General features: G+C 52.7%; 1 protein-coding gene across 1 annotated transcript in view; it reads right to left on the bottom strand.

Moving 5' to 3' along the window:
• The window catches only part of NEK6 (NIMA related kinase 6), a 74,181-nt gene that overhangs the window by 7,789 nt on the left and 47,472 nt on the right, over window positions 1-18,920 (bottom strand). The window contains exons 4-8 of the mRNA XM_084797956.1: window positions 17,965-18,027; window positions 15,428-15,538; window positions 9,593-9,701; window positions 8,657-8,764; window positions 1,023-1,117 (exon numbers count right to left, since the gene is read on the bottom strand). Coding sequence (XP_084654082.1) covers window positions 1,023-1,117; window positions 8,657-8,764; window positions 9,593-9,701; window positions 15,428-15,538; window positions 17,965-18,027 — 486 coding nt within the window. The remainder of the gene's footprint in view (window positions 1-1,022; window positions 1,118-8,656; window positions 8,765-9,592; window positions 9,702-15,427; window positions 15,539-17,964; window positions 18,028-18,920) is intronic.

Here is an 18,920-nt window from a genome sequence, read left to right as displayed (position 1 = left end):
CAGCTGGAGCCTATGGGGTGGGGGCCTACTTGCCCCCAATCCAGTGGAGAAGGGTTTGAAACTTGGACCTTGGGTCCTTTTGCCCAGTCTGGGCTCCTGCTGGACACTGCATTGCTCCCCTAGGAGAGTCCCCTTAGGAGTTCTGTGGGTATGCTCACAAACATGAAGTAAACATCACTCCTCCTTGATGACCTCACTCGTCATAGTTGGGGAGTTATTGAACAGCTGTCCCCTTACCCTAGCACCTGACACACATGGGTGATGGTCTCAGAGGAGTCTGAATCCTTCTAACCACAGGCCCTAGTCATGTGCTCAAGTCTATTCCTGAAACAGATGCCCCAAGACACTCGAAAAGATTAACCAGCCCCACTGTTGTGGCCTGAACTTGCCATAAACCTTCCTGATGGCCCACACAACCACTCCACAAGGGCATCCTTTTTAGCCAAGCATTTAAAATGCATCATCTTCAGCTGGGGTGCAGCTCAGTGGCAGCACACCAGACCCTGGTTCTACCCCTCCACCTCCCATGCCCTTCCCTGCAGAAAAGAAAATGTCGTGTCTGCCCTAAGGAATCTTAAGCTCCTGGCTCAAAACAAAGACTACACCTTGTAGAGAGATTTGGAGTTTCAGCCTCACAGACCATCTGGAAGCCAGGAGGCTGTGATCTCATTGCCAAAGGACCCCACATGGACCAGTGGCGGGGCAGTGTGTATCTGCAGCATACATAGTGGAGTCATGGGACAGTATCCAGGAGCCAAGGAATTGGTCTCTTTGGGTGTGGCCTGGTGCACGTTCCTGAGTGTCACTGCTTTAGTCAGCCCCCAGCCATATCAGTTTAATAATGGAGCTCTTCAGGTTAACCAGTCCAAGCCACACATATCCCACACATCAGCTCCAGGGAAGCAAAAAACAGTTGGGGTTCTCTTCCTAATCCTAAAGCCCTCACCAGTAGAGTGAGCTTGTCTTACCTGTGCCCCCATGAGAGTCCCCACGGGCCACCAAGCTGCACATCAGAGACTTACCTCATACAGCAGGCAGCCTAGGGACCAGATGTCTGACTTGAAGTTGTAGCCATTCTCGTGGATCCTCTCAGGTGACATGTAGTATGGTGTTCCCACTGCAACACAGCAAGGAGTGGGGCTTAGGATCTGGGCCTCAGCAGGGCAGGAACAGGGGCTTAGGAAGAAGAGACTGTTTGTCCCCTACTTGGTCAGCTGGGATGGTTGCCCCTGTTTTTAGAGCAATGAAATGGACCTGGGACTCCAAGAACTTTAGGTGGATCCCAGGACCCCTCAGATTTAAGAATTTGTTGTGGGGGCCACAGAGCCAGGGTTCAATGTGACTGCTCAATGCAGTGAGGCAAGTGACCATTGTCCCTTTAGGAGGCAGTTTGTGTCTGGGATCATCCAGAACAAGTTCTCAACAGAAAAGAACCACTGCCTATGTTGACCAAGCCACAGAGGGGAAACGGGGACTCAGGCAGGCCAAGAGGCTTACATAAAAGGAAGAGCCATTAAACCTATTAACTTCATGATGACAAAGTCTTCAGTTCACCAAAGACACCATTCAGAGGTGAATGGCAAGCCAGGGTATGACGGTTTGAACAAGAAATGTCTCCCATAGGCTCGGGTGCTTGAACACTTGATCCCTAGATGACGGTGCTGTATGGGGAGGAAATGGACCTTTAAGAGTTTGCTGAAGAAACTAAGTCAGTGAGAGTGTGCTTCAAGAATTTTAGAGCCTCATTTCTCTTTCAGTTCAGTCTGATCTCTCAGCTTCCGGCTCTGGCTGTCTGCTGCTGTCTTAGTCACTGTTCTATGACTAAAACAAATTGGTGAGAAAAGGGTTTATTTGACTTATGCTTCTTCCACGTCCATAGTTCAACACTGAAGGAAATCAGGACAGGAACTCAAACGGAGCAGGGAGCTGGAGGTAGGCGTCAATGCCGAGGCCATGGAGGGGTGCTGCTTATTGGCCTCCTCCTCTTGGTTTGCTCAGGCTTTCTTATAGAACCCAGGGCCACCAGCCCAGGGATGGCCCCACCCATAATGGACTGGGCTCTCCCACACCAATCACTAATTAAGAAAATGCCATACCGGCCTGCCTACCAACTGATCTTTTTTTTTTTTTCCTCCTTTATTAATTTATTCTTGTTACATCTCAATGGTTATCCCATCCCTTGAATCCTCCCATTCTTCCCTCCCTCCCAATTTCTCCTTATTCCCCTCCCCTATGACTGTTCCTGAGGGGGATTACCTCCCCCTCTATATGCTCATAGGGTATCAAGTCTACCAACTGATCTTACTGAGGCATTTTCTCAGTTGAGGCTCTGATGATGACTCTACCTTCTATCACATGAACATAAAACTAGCCAGCACAGCTTCCATGTTGCTGCCTCTGGAACTCTGGGCCAGAACAAGCTGTTTCTTCTGTAAGCTGCCTTGGTCAAGGTATTTTATCACAGCAGTAAGAAAGTAACTAATACATAGGGACAGAGAAAATCACCTCAAGGTCTACCTGCCTACCAAGATGGTTTGGGTCTGAAATAGCACCCCCAAAACTACATGCTAACTGTTCCCTGCTGATGGTATAATTGGGAGATGCTGAGATCTTTAGAAAGTGATGTAAAAAACCTCTGTTTTGCTCCAGACAGGGATGCTATAAGCTTCTCCAGTCCAACAGCAGTCAAGGGGACATGGTATGTTATATAACGGGCTGTGTATGTCTTTTCACTCTTCTTTGCAGCCTAGTGCTCCACTTACTCAGTAGACAATGGTCTGAGAGCCATGATCCTCGTGACCTCAGGTGCCTAACCACAACTGTTGCCATCACTCAAACACATGGGTGGAAATTTGACATCTATCCTGTACGTATACTCTATGGTTATAATCAGGGGCTGGTGGCTCCTGCCAGCCAACATGTGCAGCTCTAGGTGACCCTCTTGAGGTCAAGTGGAATATCAGGAACAAACACCTGTGCACTCCAGTCATGAGAACGCAAAACCAAACCAATGACCAGGTGTTAAGCCATAAAGACGTCACAGCCAAACCACAGCAGAGACTCCACAGATGTTGGTCAGGAGTGGGAACCCAGGGACAAGCATTATTGCATTCCAGCACCCCAGGACTACAGTTGGAGGTAGCCACAATACAAAGATGATGGTATGGGGCTGGTCAGAAGCCAGAAGTCAGAAGTTGTGTCCCAGCAAGGCTGCAGCACAACGGTAAGGCCCCACTGGCTGCCCCTGCGGCTCTTCCCAGTTTTCTGGGCCCAGGCAGGAGGGATTCCAGGGTGAGGTGATCTGCAAGAAGCCTGGGCCAGACCTGTCTGAAGGTGAGGGGTTCCAGCGCTGCCTGCCAGTCTAAGCCCTCCCCAAACCAGTTCTAGCTGCCATCTGCTCCCCTCTGAGCTCCGCTCCACTGTGCCTGTGCACTGAGGAGCTCCAGCAAGGCCAGCCACCACGTTCTAACGCAGGTCCTTGCCACAGTCTGCAGTGGAAGCCAGGGACGTTGAGGGGGAGGCAGTTGAAGTGCTTGCCTCCCTTTACCTCTTGCTGCGCTTTCGCCTTATTTGTGTAGTTTGGTGTGGTTTTTTTTTTTTTTTGTTGCTGTTGTTTTATTTTGTTTTGTTAATTTAAAACGGTCTCACTATGTAGCCTTGGCTAACCTGAAACTCTCTATGTAGAACAGGTTGGCCTTGAACTCAAGAGATTCACCTGCCTCCTTCACTTTCTCTTTCTGCTGCAGTGTGGGGGTTGGAATCAGGACTTCCCCCATGCTAGTGCTGTACCCCGACTCACTTGGCAACCCAGGCTGACCCTGAACTTATGATCCTCCTGCCTCTGCCTCCTGAGCTGGAATTATAGATGTATACCACCGTGCCTAGAGAGGAATGGTCTTCAAGGTGCCTCCTACCTTTCATCCATCCACCTGTTTGCCCTTCACTCTCCTATTACCTGCTCTTTAGAACCCATTCGCACACCCATCTGTCTACCCCTATACCCACCTCCCCATTTCTCTCTGCTCAGTGTTGGTGGAGCTGTGGCCCTGCGCTGGGTGGAGCCTCAGGTAAGAGTTGCTCGTCCCCGGATGTGTCCAGCAGGGGACAGCTAATCCTGAGTCAGGACAGGCCCGCACTAAGCAGACACCCTGGCATAGCCACCAGGAAGGGCTCTAGTAAAGGTCTAGCTGAGCAGCACTACCCAGGCCTGGAGTCTGGCCACTTGTCTCTCTCCCAAGCTTCTGGGGGCACATTGCCAGCGCTACAGTCTGAGAGGAGCCACCGAGCCTTACCCAACTGCGGCATCTGGGAATGAGTCATGAACAATAGCTGAGGGCAGTTCAGCCCATTTTGGAGGGCACTGTACCCTCTGATCCCCTGACCCAGGCTGTATAAGAGACTAGGAAGCTGTTCCTCCAGCTATGCCATGTTAGCTGGATTTTCTACCAATGGAAAAAAAGAAAGATGGTGGAGCATAATGCATCCCTTGTGTGTAACAGATGAAACTCAGACTTCAAAGAAACCCAGGCCTGAACCAGGTCACTGAAGATGTCTCCAGGCCCTGGGGATGGGTGATTCTGGGGAAACTGTAGAGAAACTGGCAGGAGGGTTATTTCCTTGGACAGTGGTCCTGTCGCAGGGGACACAGTCCATTTTATACCAATGAGTTTCACAGGTGCAGCAGAGCTGGCCCTGCCTGTTCTCAGTCCCTCCTCATTGCCCATCCAACCCTGACCTTCCTGAGTCTTTACCCTAGAACTGGGATTTCAAAACTGACAGAAACCAGAGAGCATGGAAGTCCAACCAAAGAGCCCCCCCATGACACACAGCTCCTGCCAAGACACACTTGACCAGGTTTGAAGTGCTAACTTGTTTGAAATATTAGACATGAAAAAGGCAGACTTCATATAAGAAGCCGCTGTCTGTCTGTAAGCTGCCCTTCCCGTCCACCAGGGTGGGCCGAAACCTGGGCTCCAGGACTGATGGCAGGCAGAGCTGGCGTGTGACCTGCCCTGGCCACTCTCTAGCCAAAGGCCAAGACGCTGATGTGTCTGCCTTGGTTCCTCATCAATGGTACCTTCATGCTTAGCAGCCACTTTTCCCATCTGGACAATGCAAAGTGGGGATCAGAACAGTGTTTGGTCCATGGTGAATTCTCACTGATGAGGGAGCATCCCTGGGGATGTCTGTGTGTGTGGACCACAAATCCATGTCACAGCATGTTGTGGTCACACACAGGAGGATCATGCCATGGCAGCACTGGCACAGGGCAAGGAGAGCACTGTCTCTCCCCACCAGGTGTCCCTGCCCCAGGCAGCCCTCTCTCCACCTGTCTTCTGGGCACCCAAGACCCAAGTAGGCCAGCGGCCCTTTGGAGACAATATACCAGTGACCGCTGATGTGGCTTCTCTTCTCGCAGTCTCAGTTTCCTCCTCAGCTAAATGAGGCCAAAGTTCTGGGTATGATGCCATCTTAGAAGAGCAAAATGTTTCTCAAATATTTTTTAAAGCCCCACCTTCTTATGATCTGTCCCTACCGTGAAGGATTAAACGCTGAGGTACAGGGGGCTGGGAGTGGGGGTGGTTAAGGCAGCTGCAGATCGGTGACACTGGGCTCCTCCAGTTAGAGTTTAGACACTCACAGCTCAACACCTGCATGAACACTTCTAGCCCTTGGGAAAATGTTCCACCCATCCTCTTACCAGTTTGCCTCTGCCAATCTGTGGGCCCTGAAGGCAGGGAAGCCTGCTGAGTCAAACATCCCGGCATGGTGCAGGCAAGAAAACAGTCTGCAAGCCCATAACCGAGCCAGGCCTGGGGAGCAGCAGTGCCCCTTATCCCCAATGGGTTCTGCTCCCCCGCCCCAGTCCCAGAAAGACCGGGCAGCCCTACAAGGGGCTTGGGTATGAGCAACCTTCCTTCCTGCCCCGTCCAGTCTCAGCCTGAGGCACCCTGTCACCACTGTCACCGCTGCCAAGCACAAGGCCTGCGTTCCTGCTCTCCAGACCCACCATTTGTCTCGAAGCTGCTGCCGTTGCTTGGAGCGAGACACTTGCTTGTAGCTTGTGAGCTGTGTATAGGCAAATCTTTCATTTTTCTTTCATTATGCCGGCGTGTACTGTCACTTAATTTTTATGTATGCAATCCTTCCTGACAAATATGATCTGCTGCCTGGTAATTCGTCTGACGCTCATTCTGTTCCGGGCTCTAATTACGGCTCCTATTCCTGACACCGAGGCAGCCACTCTGCCACCGCTGGGTACCGCACCTGTCAGCCCGACCATGGCACTGACTAATGCCCTTTCATGCCAGCCTCCTGTTAGCAAATACAAGCATAAGGAGGGGCCAGGGAGGGAAGGCAGGAAAGGGATTTGCATAAGCCCAGCTCCCGGTCAGCAGCTTTGTAGATGAGGTGGTTGCCAGGACAATGTGGCTACTGCCTCAGCATCCCCACATAGTAGGTGCACATAAGAGGCAGAGGATGAATAGTTCATAGGCACACACAGGGTTTGAAGGACCCCTACATCCTTCCTGTGTCACGATGTGATGACAATTAGCTCCATTTCTTGCCCAACCAGACTTGCATGCACTTAGCTGTGTACAGAACTGGAACTTGGAGACTTCTGCTCTTGGGTTGTCGAGTCTGCAGTGTCAACCTCCAGGGTAGGTACAGAGAAAGGGCCTCGGCTCCCCCAGCTGGCTCAGCAAGCACAGGTTGGTGGAGCACCCTCAGCTTCATGGTGTCTCCTGGACTCCAGTGCACAAGGCCTGGAGCAGGGATGGGCCTGGGAGGCACCCTGCACCCATCTTGCAGGGTCTGTGCTCACAAGGCCTCAGGAGGTTCCTGGCATGTGAGGGCAGGCTCTTCCAAGTCCCAGTTCCTTCTCATTAATGTAATAAGTGCAGCAGTCCGAGTGGATAAAATCACACTGTCGGAGGAGCTGGGTCTCTGCTGTCCCTAATAAGGCGATCCTAACCAGCTCTGACTAGCCACTGCAGCCATCTTCTCCAAGACAGGGCAGAGTGGGACTTGAGCCTGACTGACAGGCCCAGGAGGCAGCGCCTTTGCCCTTCTCTGACAGTTTCCCTCTCAGTTCCGACCTTTTCCAAACTCTTAAGCCAAACAGGGGCTGAGGTACATTATCCAGGTAGAACGCTTACTTGCCTAGTGTGTGGGAGGCCCTGGGTTCTGTCACTTACACAACAAAGACATAGCACCCTAACTCAGTAAATAGGTGGGGATGGACCAGGAAATTGAGGCTTCCTTCTAGTCATGGAGTCAGTAGCTAGGGATCCCTGATGGGAGCTCCTGGCCCTGACCCTGTAGGATGAGGAGGCACTGAGAAGGGCAGGGCAGCCCTGTAGCCTTGTCTTTGAGGGATATACCATGAGACCTTGACATCACTCCAACTCCCCAAGTTCCAGTTTCTAGGTCCTGAGGTCCCTGAAGACCAGCAGGGATGTGACAGAGCATCCTCTGGGGGCCTTGGGTATGACCCTACACAGCCTTTCCTTGGGGCCAGGGAACCAAGGAGGTCAAGGGGAGAGGCCAGCCCAGGTATTCTCAGGGTTGGGCGGAGGCCCATCCCTCATCACACTCCTGCAAGCAGCTGTCTTGTTTCCCACAAGCACATGCCTTGAGTCTGAGCCGTCATGACCCGAATGAACAGCGACAGTTCCCAGAGGGAAGTTTCCCACAGAGCACCCATGCCGCCACCAGAAGCTGCTGTTGGCATATGGTTGGCTGCAGGCAGCCAGGTGTGGGGGGATGGGAGACACCCAGACTGCAGCTGCAGAGTAGGACGGAAATGAGTAGGACCAGAGGTGGCCACAGACGTGCTGTCCAGGTCCTTTCTGTTCCCCCTAGTGACGCTCAAGGGATGCTGGGAACTGACTAGGGGGAGAAACAGGGAAACACCTGCCTCTCGTGGATTCCTGGTGAAACTGTGCTGCACCTGTGGTAACTGTCTAGCACACCTGTCTCTGCATCCCACTGGCTATGCTGGCTTTTATACACTAACTAAAGGGACGAGGCCCCTGTCTTCAACATTCCCGCTTCTTGCTCTTACACACCAGGCACACAGATTCTGAAGCCAACACAGCACCCCCAACCTGAAGCCCACCTGGAAGACCCAGTCTCTCCATCTTACTGTCCCTCAGCTGCCACCCTCCCCACACCCCCAATAGGAGCATCGAGACCTGGACCTGGACCCAGGCTCCTGTTTTCTAGCATCACCCCAAGCTCATGCATGGTTCCCACAACTGGATGTGGTCCCTTCCCAGCCCAGCCGCCCAGCCCCAGATCCCAAAGACTGCTTCTTCACAGTGTTACAAGTGGTCCACCCAGGGTGTAGGTCACAGGGGCAATAGCACACTGTGAAAGGACCACAAGCCAGGCAGATGCAGTGCACCTGGTGGCACAGGGACACTCCCTCAACACACACACACACACACACACACACACACACACACACACACACACACATACACACACACCAGTGGCCCCTCTGGGCCTCAGTTTCTTCTACACTGGATCTATCCCAAAGCAAGGGTGAACTCTAGGACTCCAAAGACATCTTCCCCACATTACGCAAATGCTGCTCTTCCGGCCAGGTCACCCAGGCATACAGGGGATTTGGAGGACACAGTCCCCTTACCTAGTGAGTGGGCTGCAGTGGTCTCCGAGCTGAAGAAACGGCCCAGGCCGAGGTCGCCGAGCTTCACGATGCCCGTCGCTGTGATGAACACGTTGGCGGGTTTGATGTCTGCAGGGCGAGGACATGGGTTTGGTATGGGGAGAGCAGGCTTAGAAGGGACAGGAGAAGGAAGGAGGCCTGGGAGTGACTACGAAGGCCCTCATGCTGGGCAAAGCCAACTCCTACTAAGCCCAACGGAGGCTTCCCAGCAACTCTGTTTGCCTCTTACTGTTGACTCTTGGGACAGCTGCTTCGCTGAGCCTGGAACATGAGTCTACCCTCTCCTACTTTTCAGGCTGGCCATGAGTGGGGTGCAGAGATTTCTATGCTATGGTCTCCTGTTGTACAGCTGCCTCCCCTGTGCCAGACAACTGCCAACGGCACCAACAGGCATTTAGTAAGCTTTGCACCACAGTGACTAGGGCAGGGCCTCACACAGGTGATACCAACTGAACAGGGATTTAAAAAAAAAAGAAAAAAGACACCTTCCCGACAGGCTTCCTCACAACTCGAAATGCCTCCCAAAGCACTCACAGCTGTCTCACCTCACTTTCTGGGGTGGGGTAGGGTGGGGGTGTAGTTTGCTCAAGCAAACGCCTACCAAGGCGTCAAAGCCTACGGGAAACTCTCTTTCTCTGGGGGAAAACTGGCCTCAGCACCAGGATTGGCCACATCTGGGATGAGTGGAGATGGAGTGCTGAAGTGGCCCCCATTTCCTGAAGCTTGTGGGATGACTCTCTGGCATCAGGTGACTCCCTTGCCCTCACAGGTGGCTCCTCACAAGGAACAGATGTGCATCCTGCAGAGGGAACGCTAAACGGCCTCCTTCTCAGTGCAGCTCCTGGGGCACTGGAGAGCTCAGGGCTGGGGGGGTCTCGGGCCCCATGGGGCACGCACCTCGGTGCATCACACGTCGGGAGTGCATGTGCTCCACAGCACTACACAGCTGCACAAAGTACTTCCACACGGTCCTCTCAGGAATGAGCCGTTTCTGCTTCTTGAAGTACTGCGGGATGACAGACAGACAGACAGGCCTGGGTGAGCATGCTTCCAGTGATTGCCCCGGCGAGGGCTTAGCAAACAATGTAGGGCCAGAATGAACTCTGGTCTGGGGGCGGGGGGGGGGGGGGCGGTGCGGGGGAGATGAACTCTGCACCGTGAGGTCAGAGTCTGGCCTTGGGGGATTCCCCAAGCAAGAGACTCTCCTGATCTGCTTACACCTCTCACCCTCAGCCCTGGCCTGGTGTGGGAGGAGGGCATCCAAGCCATGTCTGAGAGGCAGCCTCCATGTGCTCAGAGCCATCTCAGTGTCATGTGACTGTTTAAGGCATAGTAACCTTTGAGGAGATGGACCCTTGGTTTCAGCGGGCCTCAATCTGCTTCTTTGCCTAGCATGTTACTTAAGGTTTCTATTGCTGTGATGAAACACCGTACCCAAAGCAGCTTGGGGAGGAAAGGGTTTGTTTTGTCTGCTACTTCCATATCATAGTCTATCACGGAAGGCAGTCACGGCAGGAGCCTGGAGGCAGGAGCTAATGCGGAGGCCATGGAAGGGTACTGCTTACTGGCTTGCTCCTCGTGGTTTGCTCAACCTGCTTTCTTAACCCAGAACCACCAGCCGAGGGGTGGCTCCACCCACAAGGGGCTGGGCCCTCCCCCATCAATCACTAATTAAGAAAATGTCTCAGAGTCTTGCCTGCCAGTGGCAGAATCTTTTTCTTTTTTCTTTTTTTTTTTAAATTAACTAACAAACTAACTAACTAACTAATTAATTAATTTTTGGTTTTTCGAGACAAGGTCTCTCTGTGTTAGCCTTGGCTGCCCTGGACTCACTTTGTAGACCAGGCTGGCCTCGAACTCACAGCAATCCGCCTGCCTCTGCCTCCTGAGTGCTGGGATTAAAGGTGTGCGCCACCACGCCCAGCCCAGTGGCAGAATCTTATGGCTGCATTTTCTACCTCCTTTCAGATTTCTTTAGTCTATGCCAAGTTGACCTAAAATTAGCCAGGACCCCTACTAAACCATAATCAATGTCCCTAGGAATAAAGGAAAAAGCCAAAAATCAACTCCCCGGGGTTACACAGAAAGAACTGAAACAGAAGGTTCTGGAAAGACAGTGCAGGACCACATCCCGAGGCACAGTTGCAATAACAGCATTTGTGGTTTGGAGTGCGTGAGCTTCTGAGCACCAGGCCTGTACTGAGGCACAGGGATGGCACCCCAGTTACCTGGTCACCAACGTGTGGTTCTAGTGCCAAGAGGCAGCACTGTGGCCCACCACCAAGCAGGTCCTCTGGTGTAGGAAGCCAGGAACTACTAGGGTGCCTGCTGGACCCGGGGGTGGGGGGTGGGGGTGGGAACAGGAGTAAAGGAAGGCCCTGCCGTGCACAGGCCATGCTCAATCATGCTGCTGGGCCCTGAGCAAGAAGCACCAAGGCGCTGAGGGCCACAAAGTGGAGGTCTGTTGGGCTTTCTGAGCTCATCACATCTAATGTCGCCGGGAACCTGTGACGAGGACCATGCCTAGAGAGGCTCAGGCGTAGGCCCGTGGCTAAGCAGCAGGGGCACTGAGACTAGGATTCAGAGCCGGGCACCTCCAGATGCAGGGCCGAGTCAGCTGCCAGCTACTGGCCTGGAAGTAAACCCCTTGCGGCTCTCCCGAGGCCCTTCCAGGAGGACCTGGAGGGCTAGCTGTTCTGCTATCCCAGAAGACCCCTGCTTTGGGCCACCCCCAGGCCTCTGTGTCAGGCTGGGTGGGCTGTTATTTACACCATAATGCTATTTGGTCCTCATTATAGTGTTTACGTGGGGACGTGTGCAGCCGAGAGTGGTGATTTTCTAAATGTCATATTCTATAAGTGCCAGCTGACATTTAGTAGCAAGGCGCGGAGTCTCTGGTGGGTTGCAGACAGTGGCGGCTCTGGGCTTCACTAGCCCTGTAAATAATGCCAGAAGTGTGGTTGACTGACCCCTGAGGCTGCAAGCCCTCAGGATACGAGCCCTGCTGACCAGTGACCTCTAAGGCCCGTGTGAACACTGTAGTGTGACCCAGGCTTGGGGCTGCAAAGGCTGGGTTCCCCTAGATACCTAGAGAAGAGCGGGAAGAGCTGTGGCAAAAGATCCTACCAGGCACCAGGCACTGTGCTGCGTCCGAGGAAACTGGGAGCAGGGGGCGCTGCTAAGCCGTCCCAGGTGTGGCCAGCTAGGGCACTGCCCCGATTGCCCTGCTGACGGGAGGTGCAGCTTTCCTAGTGCTGCCTGTGAGGAACCCTGTGCTGACAGCTGTTGTAGGCAGGGAAGAGAGGAGCGGCATCTGTCGGGGAGGATGGAGGGTGAGGGACAGGACAGCCTCTACACTACCCAAAGTCAGTTCTGTACAGCCTGACCCACCTGAACTCGGAGCCACAACTAGCCCAGGGCACACACAGAGAGGCTGGCTACAAAGCTAGTGGGCTGACTACCCAGCTGTCCCCTTTAGTCTGAAAGAGTTGGCCTGGCCTACAGCCCTTTCCCAGAATCCTCTCCTCAAAGGTCACTGAGAAAAGCAGACACTAGAGGTCAGGAAGGGGAGCATTTGCCTAGCACTGACCCCTGCCCAATGCTGTCCGCCTCCCAGCTCCGTTCCACAGACTGAGACAGGTCACAGGGGAGTCTGAAATCCATGGGCTACAGGGTATGTGGAGGGCAAGGGAGGGGCTCCAGCTCTCTTCAAACACAAGGCTCACTGTATCTGCTCCCTCCAGGAGTCTTAGGAAGATCCTGTGACCTCAGCAGTCCCCAGCCCTGAGCCTGAACTGAGAACCACAGCATGATTTAACCCGGTGCTTACCGCCTCACCTGGTGCTCTTGTTGGACCTCAGTGCATCTCACTCTCCTGGGTACACCCCACCGGCTCTGGGGTCACCTCCTCCAGGAAGCGCCCCTTGTTTCCACAGGCCCTGACCTTGGTTCACTCTGGAGCCTGCCTTCCTGATAGAACTCAATTGTGGATGGGGGGCGGGGGGCACTACTAGCAATGGTGGCACCCAGGAGGTGGGGGCTGGCATATGGCGAGATGGTGGGGAGCTCCGTGTATACTTGGGGTACGTGTGGAGGAGATGGCAAGTGAAGAAGAAACGAGTGAAGGGGGCCTAAGACATGATGTATCACGTCTGTTCCCACCAGGGATCCGTGTGGAGATTAACACCCCTGCAAATGCATTAATATGTCAACGGGAATATAAAAGCAGGTGATAACGGCTCAGTAACGCCGCTTCCCAGCGACACCATATTCCTAGGGGCCGAATTTCTGAAGCGCAACTGATAAACAATTGCTCAGTCCCCGGTGCCTGCTGGGAAGGCAGAATTCATGTCGGCCATATCCAAATACAGCTGGAAGCTCAGTGTGAGGCTTGAGCGTGGCCTACTCAGGACACACAGGCCAGGTTTGGGGGAGGCAGGTGATGGGGGCCCATGCCAGCAGGGACACGAGGGCCCTGAGGGAGAAGCAAAGGTCAGAGGCTATGGGTTAGGGCTTTTCCACTTACAGGCTGTGTTGTCTTTGGCTGGACACTAAACCTCTCTGAGCCCAGTGCTTTAGCTGATGGTGGCACTCCCCAATGGAGCTGCCACGTTCCTGAAGCCAAACCCATGGGAGTTCTACTTCTGAGTCCTGGGACAGGGACACAATAGCTTAAGAAATATCAGAGAATGGCTCTGAGTTTTATGGGGCTCACAGTTGCTTGGTCCCTCACAGAGCAGGCATGAACTCCCCACTACAGGTGAGGAAGATACCACTGTCCAAAGGCTGTGAAGGTTGTGCGGACACAATGACCTCCGACCGGTGCCAGGCCAAATAAACAGTCTGAGTTCCCATGTAACAGGGGTTCTTAGACAAGACAACCTTTCTGGGCCTCAGTTTCCCCTACTATAGAACGTGGCAGCTGGAACCATAGGATATGCCACTTAATGGGCTGCTGCATATTTTTGAATTAAGAATCTGTAGTTCTGTTTAGCTGGGGCTCAAAAGTTGTCTGTGATTAACAAGAGACCAGATCCCCTAAAGTGAGACCTGTGCTGAGACCTTAGTGGTCATTATGAAGAGACCAGTGTTGCCGAGGGGGAAATCTTCTGGGAAGTATTTCCTGAAGATCACCACCCAGGAGGTGTGCTCAGAAGCAGCCACAGTTGGCAGCTGACCTTAGTAGTGTAAGCATCACCCTGGTGGTTTTGAGGGGATGCAGGGAACATGGCTGAGGCTTGACACTGTCATAGGCCAGGACTAAAGGGGTCATGGAGAGAAGCTGAGGAGATCAGGAGAGACTGTTGGTGAAAGTGCAGCCCAGCTGCAGCAGAAGACCCCCAGAGTTTGATGCCAGTATTACGGGATGTCCACCAAGAACAGCAGCAGCGGTGGAGGGGAGCCAGCCAGAGCCTGGAAGACAAGCTCTGTGTGCTACAGAGCTGGAGAAGTGACCCAAGCCCCGTGAAGGAGCCCAGAAGACTGTGCGTGGATCCCAGACACTGGACTGTGAGTTATTTATACGGCTGGAGTTCGGTTTTACTTTGTTCAGACTGTGTCCTGATTCTTCCCCCTTGAAGTAAGGAAGTATATATAACTTACTCTTTATTTTACAGGAGCCCACAGTTGAAAGACTTTAAACTTTTAAAGAGACTTGGGATTTTTAAAGAGATTGAATTTTTTGATTGATTGATTGATTGATTGATTGATTTTTCAAGACAAGAGTTTCCCTGTGTAGCCTTGGCTGTCCTGGACTCACTTTGTAGACCAGGCTGGCCTTGAACTCACAGAGATCCTGCTTTCCAAGTGCTGGGATTATAGGCGTGTACCACCACACCCAGCTTGAGACAGAATTTTAATGTGTTTGAATTTGTAAAGACTAGAACTTTTTAAGTTTATGAAAATGTTTTACACTGTGATGTTGATATTAATGTGTGATCTTGGGGATGAACAAGAAAGGAAAAGTTATGGCTTAATACCGATGTGCTTGTGTGTCAAGTTGACAAGGTATCAATTATGCAGGGTAGTTTTAGGCCATCGTGACACAAACTGGAGTCATCTGAGAGGAGGGAACCTCAATTAAGAAAATGCTTCCAAAAGATCAGGCCGTAGGCAAGCCTGTAGGGCATCTTCTCAATTAGTGATGGATGTGGGAGGGCCCAGCCCATTGTAGGTGGTGCCATCCTGGGCTGGTTGTCCTGGGTGCTATAAGAAAGCAGCCTGAGCCAAGCCATGAAGAACAAGCCAGTAACCAGCACTCCTCCACGGCCTCTGCATCAGCTCCTGCCTCCAGGTTCCTGCCTTGACTTCCTTCAATGAACAGTGATGTGGACGTGTAAGCCAATTAAGCCTTTTCCTGTCCCATTTGCCTTTGGCCATGGTGTTTCATCACAGTAACCCTAAAACAGAAATGGAGTCGGACCTTCGGAGGTGTTGATTATCTGTCCCTGTTCCTTCTGTAGAGAAGAGTGCCCTCATGTGCTCTGGGCTGGAGTAGTCTGGCCGGCCCAAAGGGTCCCTTCTGTGTACTCAGTCGCCAGCCTGTCTAGGCATTGTTCTACCTCTGTGCGTGCAGTGAGCCTGACAGGAAGACAAGGGTATCCCACATAGGTGCTGAGGCCAGAGCCAGTGAGGCCAAGCCCGTGGCTGGGACATGGAGGAGCCTCCATTGGATGCCCCCTCCCCCATCTAAGTGAAGGCTGAGAGGAGGCTGCCCCAGTCCAGTTTCCTGACCTTGATCATCTGGGAGAGGTCGCCTGCGTCGGCCAACTCCAGCACGATGTTCAGCTCATTGTCTTCGATGAACGAGTCCAGATACTTGATGATGTTTGGGTGGTTCAGTTGCTGCACCAGAAAGCGGAGGAGTGGATCACCAGTGATGAGTGGCACGGCCCCAGTGCCTGCCCTGTGCACATACCCCCACACCCCTGCAGCGCAGCAGCGGGCCAGCCTCTGCCCAGGTCAGCTCAAAGGTTCACGGCCTCTTTCATTGTTTCTCAATGTCTCAGGCACCCCCTTGGAAACATAGGAAACCTTCCCAGCCTTAACGCTTCTGACTGACCATGTCGCCTCTGGACTCACACTGAAGAACTGAGGGGAGCCAGACAGGGTGGTGAAAATCAGCTCTGTCTCAGAGAGGACCCTTCCTGGTGGTGGCACTCTACCTACAAGGCTAGTGGTCTGGGGGGGAGCAAGAGAGGACTCCCAACACCGCTGCAGTGTGGTTGGCACCGGCCATCCATCAGCTGACAGCCATGGCTGACAGCATGTTTTCTAAGAACTCCAGAAGTCTTTGAGCCCAGCTAGTCTGGGCCAGCAGGAAAGGCTGCTTTCTCAGGTCCAGTGAGAATTCCTGAGGCCAGATGTCTGAGTGGGTATGGCTTGTACAAAGGCCCGGTGGTAAGAGAGGCCGGCACAGGCCAGGGGCTGGACAGAGGGCACAGTGGCTGATGAATGACAGCAAGACAGTGGGTGCTGAGAGCCAACGGGGCGGGGCACGGAGTATGGCGGGGGCAGGGACATGGATACCCTGGAGCTCTGAAAACACTGAATGGGTTAGACTGGATTAGACCCTGCAGTATGTACTTATCAGTACTGCTCTTTGGTATATCACGAGACCTTTGTCGATGAGGTGACAAGGTGTGCTGGTGTTGTCTCCCACCTGTGACTGGTATTTCCATCTTTGTGTGGTCGCTATGGCAGACTAAATGATTCTGGCCTTCTTTTATCCTAACGCCCTTTGTATTCAGGGACACCTCTGTGTCCTCTAGCTACGATGAGTCCCTGCAATGTTATTCTACAAACTTTCGATTATAGCCTTAGTTTGCATTTTGTTCCTTCTTCGGGGAATCTCATTCTGTAGCTTAGCCCAGGCTGGCCCAGGATTTACTATGTAGCCCAGGCTAGCCTGGTATTCCCTATGTAGCCCAGGCTGGACTTTAGCTGGCAATTCTTCTGCCTTAGTCTTCTCTGTGTTGAAATTATAGATGGATGACACCTCACCTGGCTTAGCTTTAATTTTTAAACCTGCTCAAACTCAGAAATGTTGCTGACTTTAGTCTTTCATTTTACTTCCAGACTAATCCATTTCACAACCACATGTGTGTGGTGTGAGGCGGGGGTGGGAGGGTGGGGGGGTCACAGCTTGCTCTTTCTCATCAGCAGGTTCAGATTTCCCAGCATCCTGTTCAAACTCTCCTTTGCCTCCTGAATTGTTTTGAGAAGGTTGTTGGAAGCTAACCCCAGCTTCAGTTGCTGTCAGAGAACATTATAATTTTTAAAGACTGATGATGATGATGATGATTATATGTGCATTGATGTTTTGTCTGCATGTATGTCTGTGTGAGGGTGCCAGATCATTATATAGACAGTTGTGAGCTGCCATGTGGATACTGGGAATTAATCCCCAGTCCTCTGGAAGAGCAGCAAGTGCTCTTAACCAATGAACCATCTCTGCATCCCTATAATTTTTATTCAATTACTATTATGTGTGTATGATGTGTGAGTGTGTACATGCTAGGGTACTTGTATGGTGGTCAGAGGAGTCAGTTCTCCTGTCTTTACATGGCTGTGGGGACTGAGCTCAGGTGGCTTGCATGCCAAGTGTGTTCTTTACTCACTGAACCATCTCTGCTGGCCACAACTTGTCTTCTGAGACAGGATCTCTTAACTGGTCTCTAGCTTGCTAGCTTAGCTGGCCAGTGAGCCCAGAGACGAGTGACTACACGTCCTCAGTGCTGGAGTAGAGCATAGACTACTTTGCTTGGCTTTTTAAGGAAACAAACAAACAAACAAACATGGAGGCCAGGCATGGCAGTGCACACTTTTAATCCCAGCACTCCTGAGGCAGAGCCAAATGGATCTGAGTTCAAGGCCAGCCAAGGCTACCTAGTGAGTTCTAGGACAGCCAGGGCGATGTAGAGAAACCCCTGTCTCAAAAACAACAACAACAAACTCATATCCTCATGGGCAAACAGAGGCTCATGAAGATTAAGTCACTTGTGAAAGGTCACACAGCTTAGAAAGGAAGGCAGGACTGCAACCTGAGGCTTTCCTCCTTTTCCAGCCTCTTGACTGGGGCCCAAGTCAAGTCTGAAAAGTTCTATCTCTGGCTCAGGGGAAATCAACCTGGAGAGCACGGGAAAGGAGGAGGGGATAGTGGCAGACATACCTGCTGCCCATGTGTGCTATCCTGCTAGGCCCAGGGTGTTTGACCGGAAGTAACCTGTACAGCCGGCCCAACCAAGATTGGCCTGTCCCAGGCCACTCACCTTTAGGAGACCAATTTCCTTGACACAGTCCTGCCTGGCTTTGGCATCCATCATCTCAAAGATCTAGGACAAGAGGAAGCCAGAAACAGAACAGTTAGTACCAGTGCCAACGGACGGGATGCGAGGTCCTGCTCACCCTGCTCCTTGCCGAGGACCCGGAAGAGTGAGAGTCCCGACTCAGGGACAGCAGGAGCCAGGGACTATGTTGCGGGCTTCACTTGGGTCCCGTGATCCCTTCTCGGTGGCCAGAGTCACTGTTCCAGCTCCCAGAGCAGGGACTGAAGCCCACAGCCTCTTCTGAGGCTTGCTGAGGTCACACCCTGGCAAGTGGCATAAGGCCAATGCTCCCTCAGCAGGGACCTTAAGCGTAAGACTTATAGGGACAGAGCAAAGGCAGCCGTTGCCAATGTCCCAGCAGAGCAGCCATTGCTGCAGAAGAAGTAAGATGGCCCGGAATGCCCTCTGGAGAGGCAAGAGCAGACAGTGTCTCAGCTGCAGGAGCCTGATGTCCCAGTGAGAGAATGTGAGAGTCACAGGTTAATGCTGACGCTCTGCAGCCAGTGTCTTCCCATCCTTGGCCATGGATGCCTAGCTAAGCTACCCTCCCTGTCCAGGGACTCCTGGACCCAAGACGCTCATCTTCCCTGCAGGAGAACCAGACAAATAAGGGGCTTAGGTAGCCTGCAGAGGCGTGTGTGTGTGTGTGTGTGTGTGTGTGTGATGGGGGCGGGTCCAGTACATGCTGTGTACTTCCCAGCCTGACCTTGATGCTGTATTCCCTCCGTCCATTTAGAAAGGTCACAGGGAGCAGGCTGGACCCCTTTGAGCCAAAGCCTGCTGTTGCGGGGGGTGGGGGGTGGGGGGTGGGGGGGGAGGGAAGGGAGGGAGGGAGGAGGAGTATCTTGCTTTCCCCTAAGCTCTCTCTGACCTGGAGAGTTAGTGAGTTGCTACTGTTT

The sequence above is a fragment of the Acomys minous genome, assembly GCF_964271855.1.
Source record: "Acomys minous genome assembly, chromosome: 10".
Classification (NCBI taxonomy): Eukaryota; Metazoa; Chordata; class Mammalia; order Rodentia; family Muridae; genus Acomys; species Acomys minous.
Note: the sequence above shows the minus strand (reverse complement) of the source record. Positions and strands in the feature narration are given on the sequence as shown.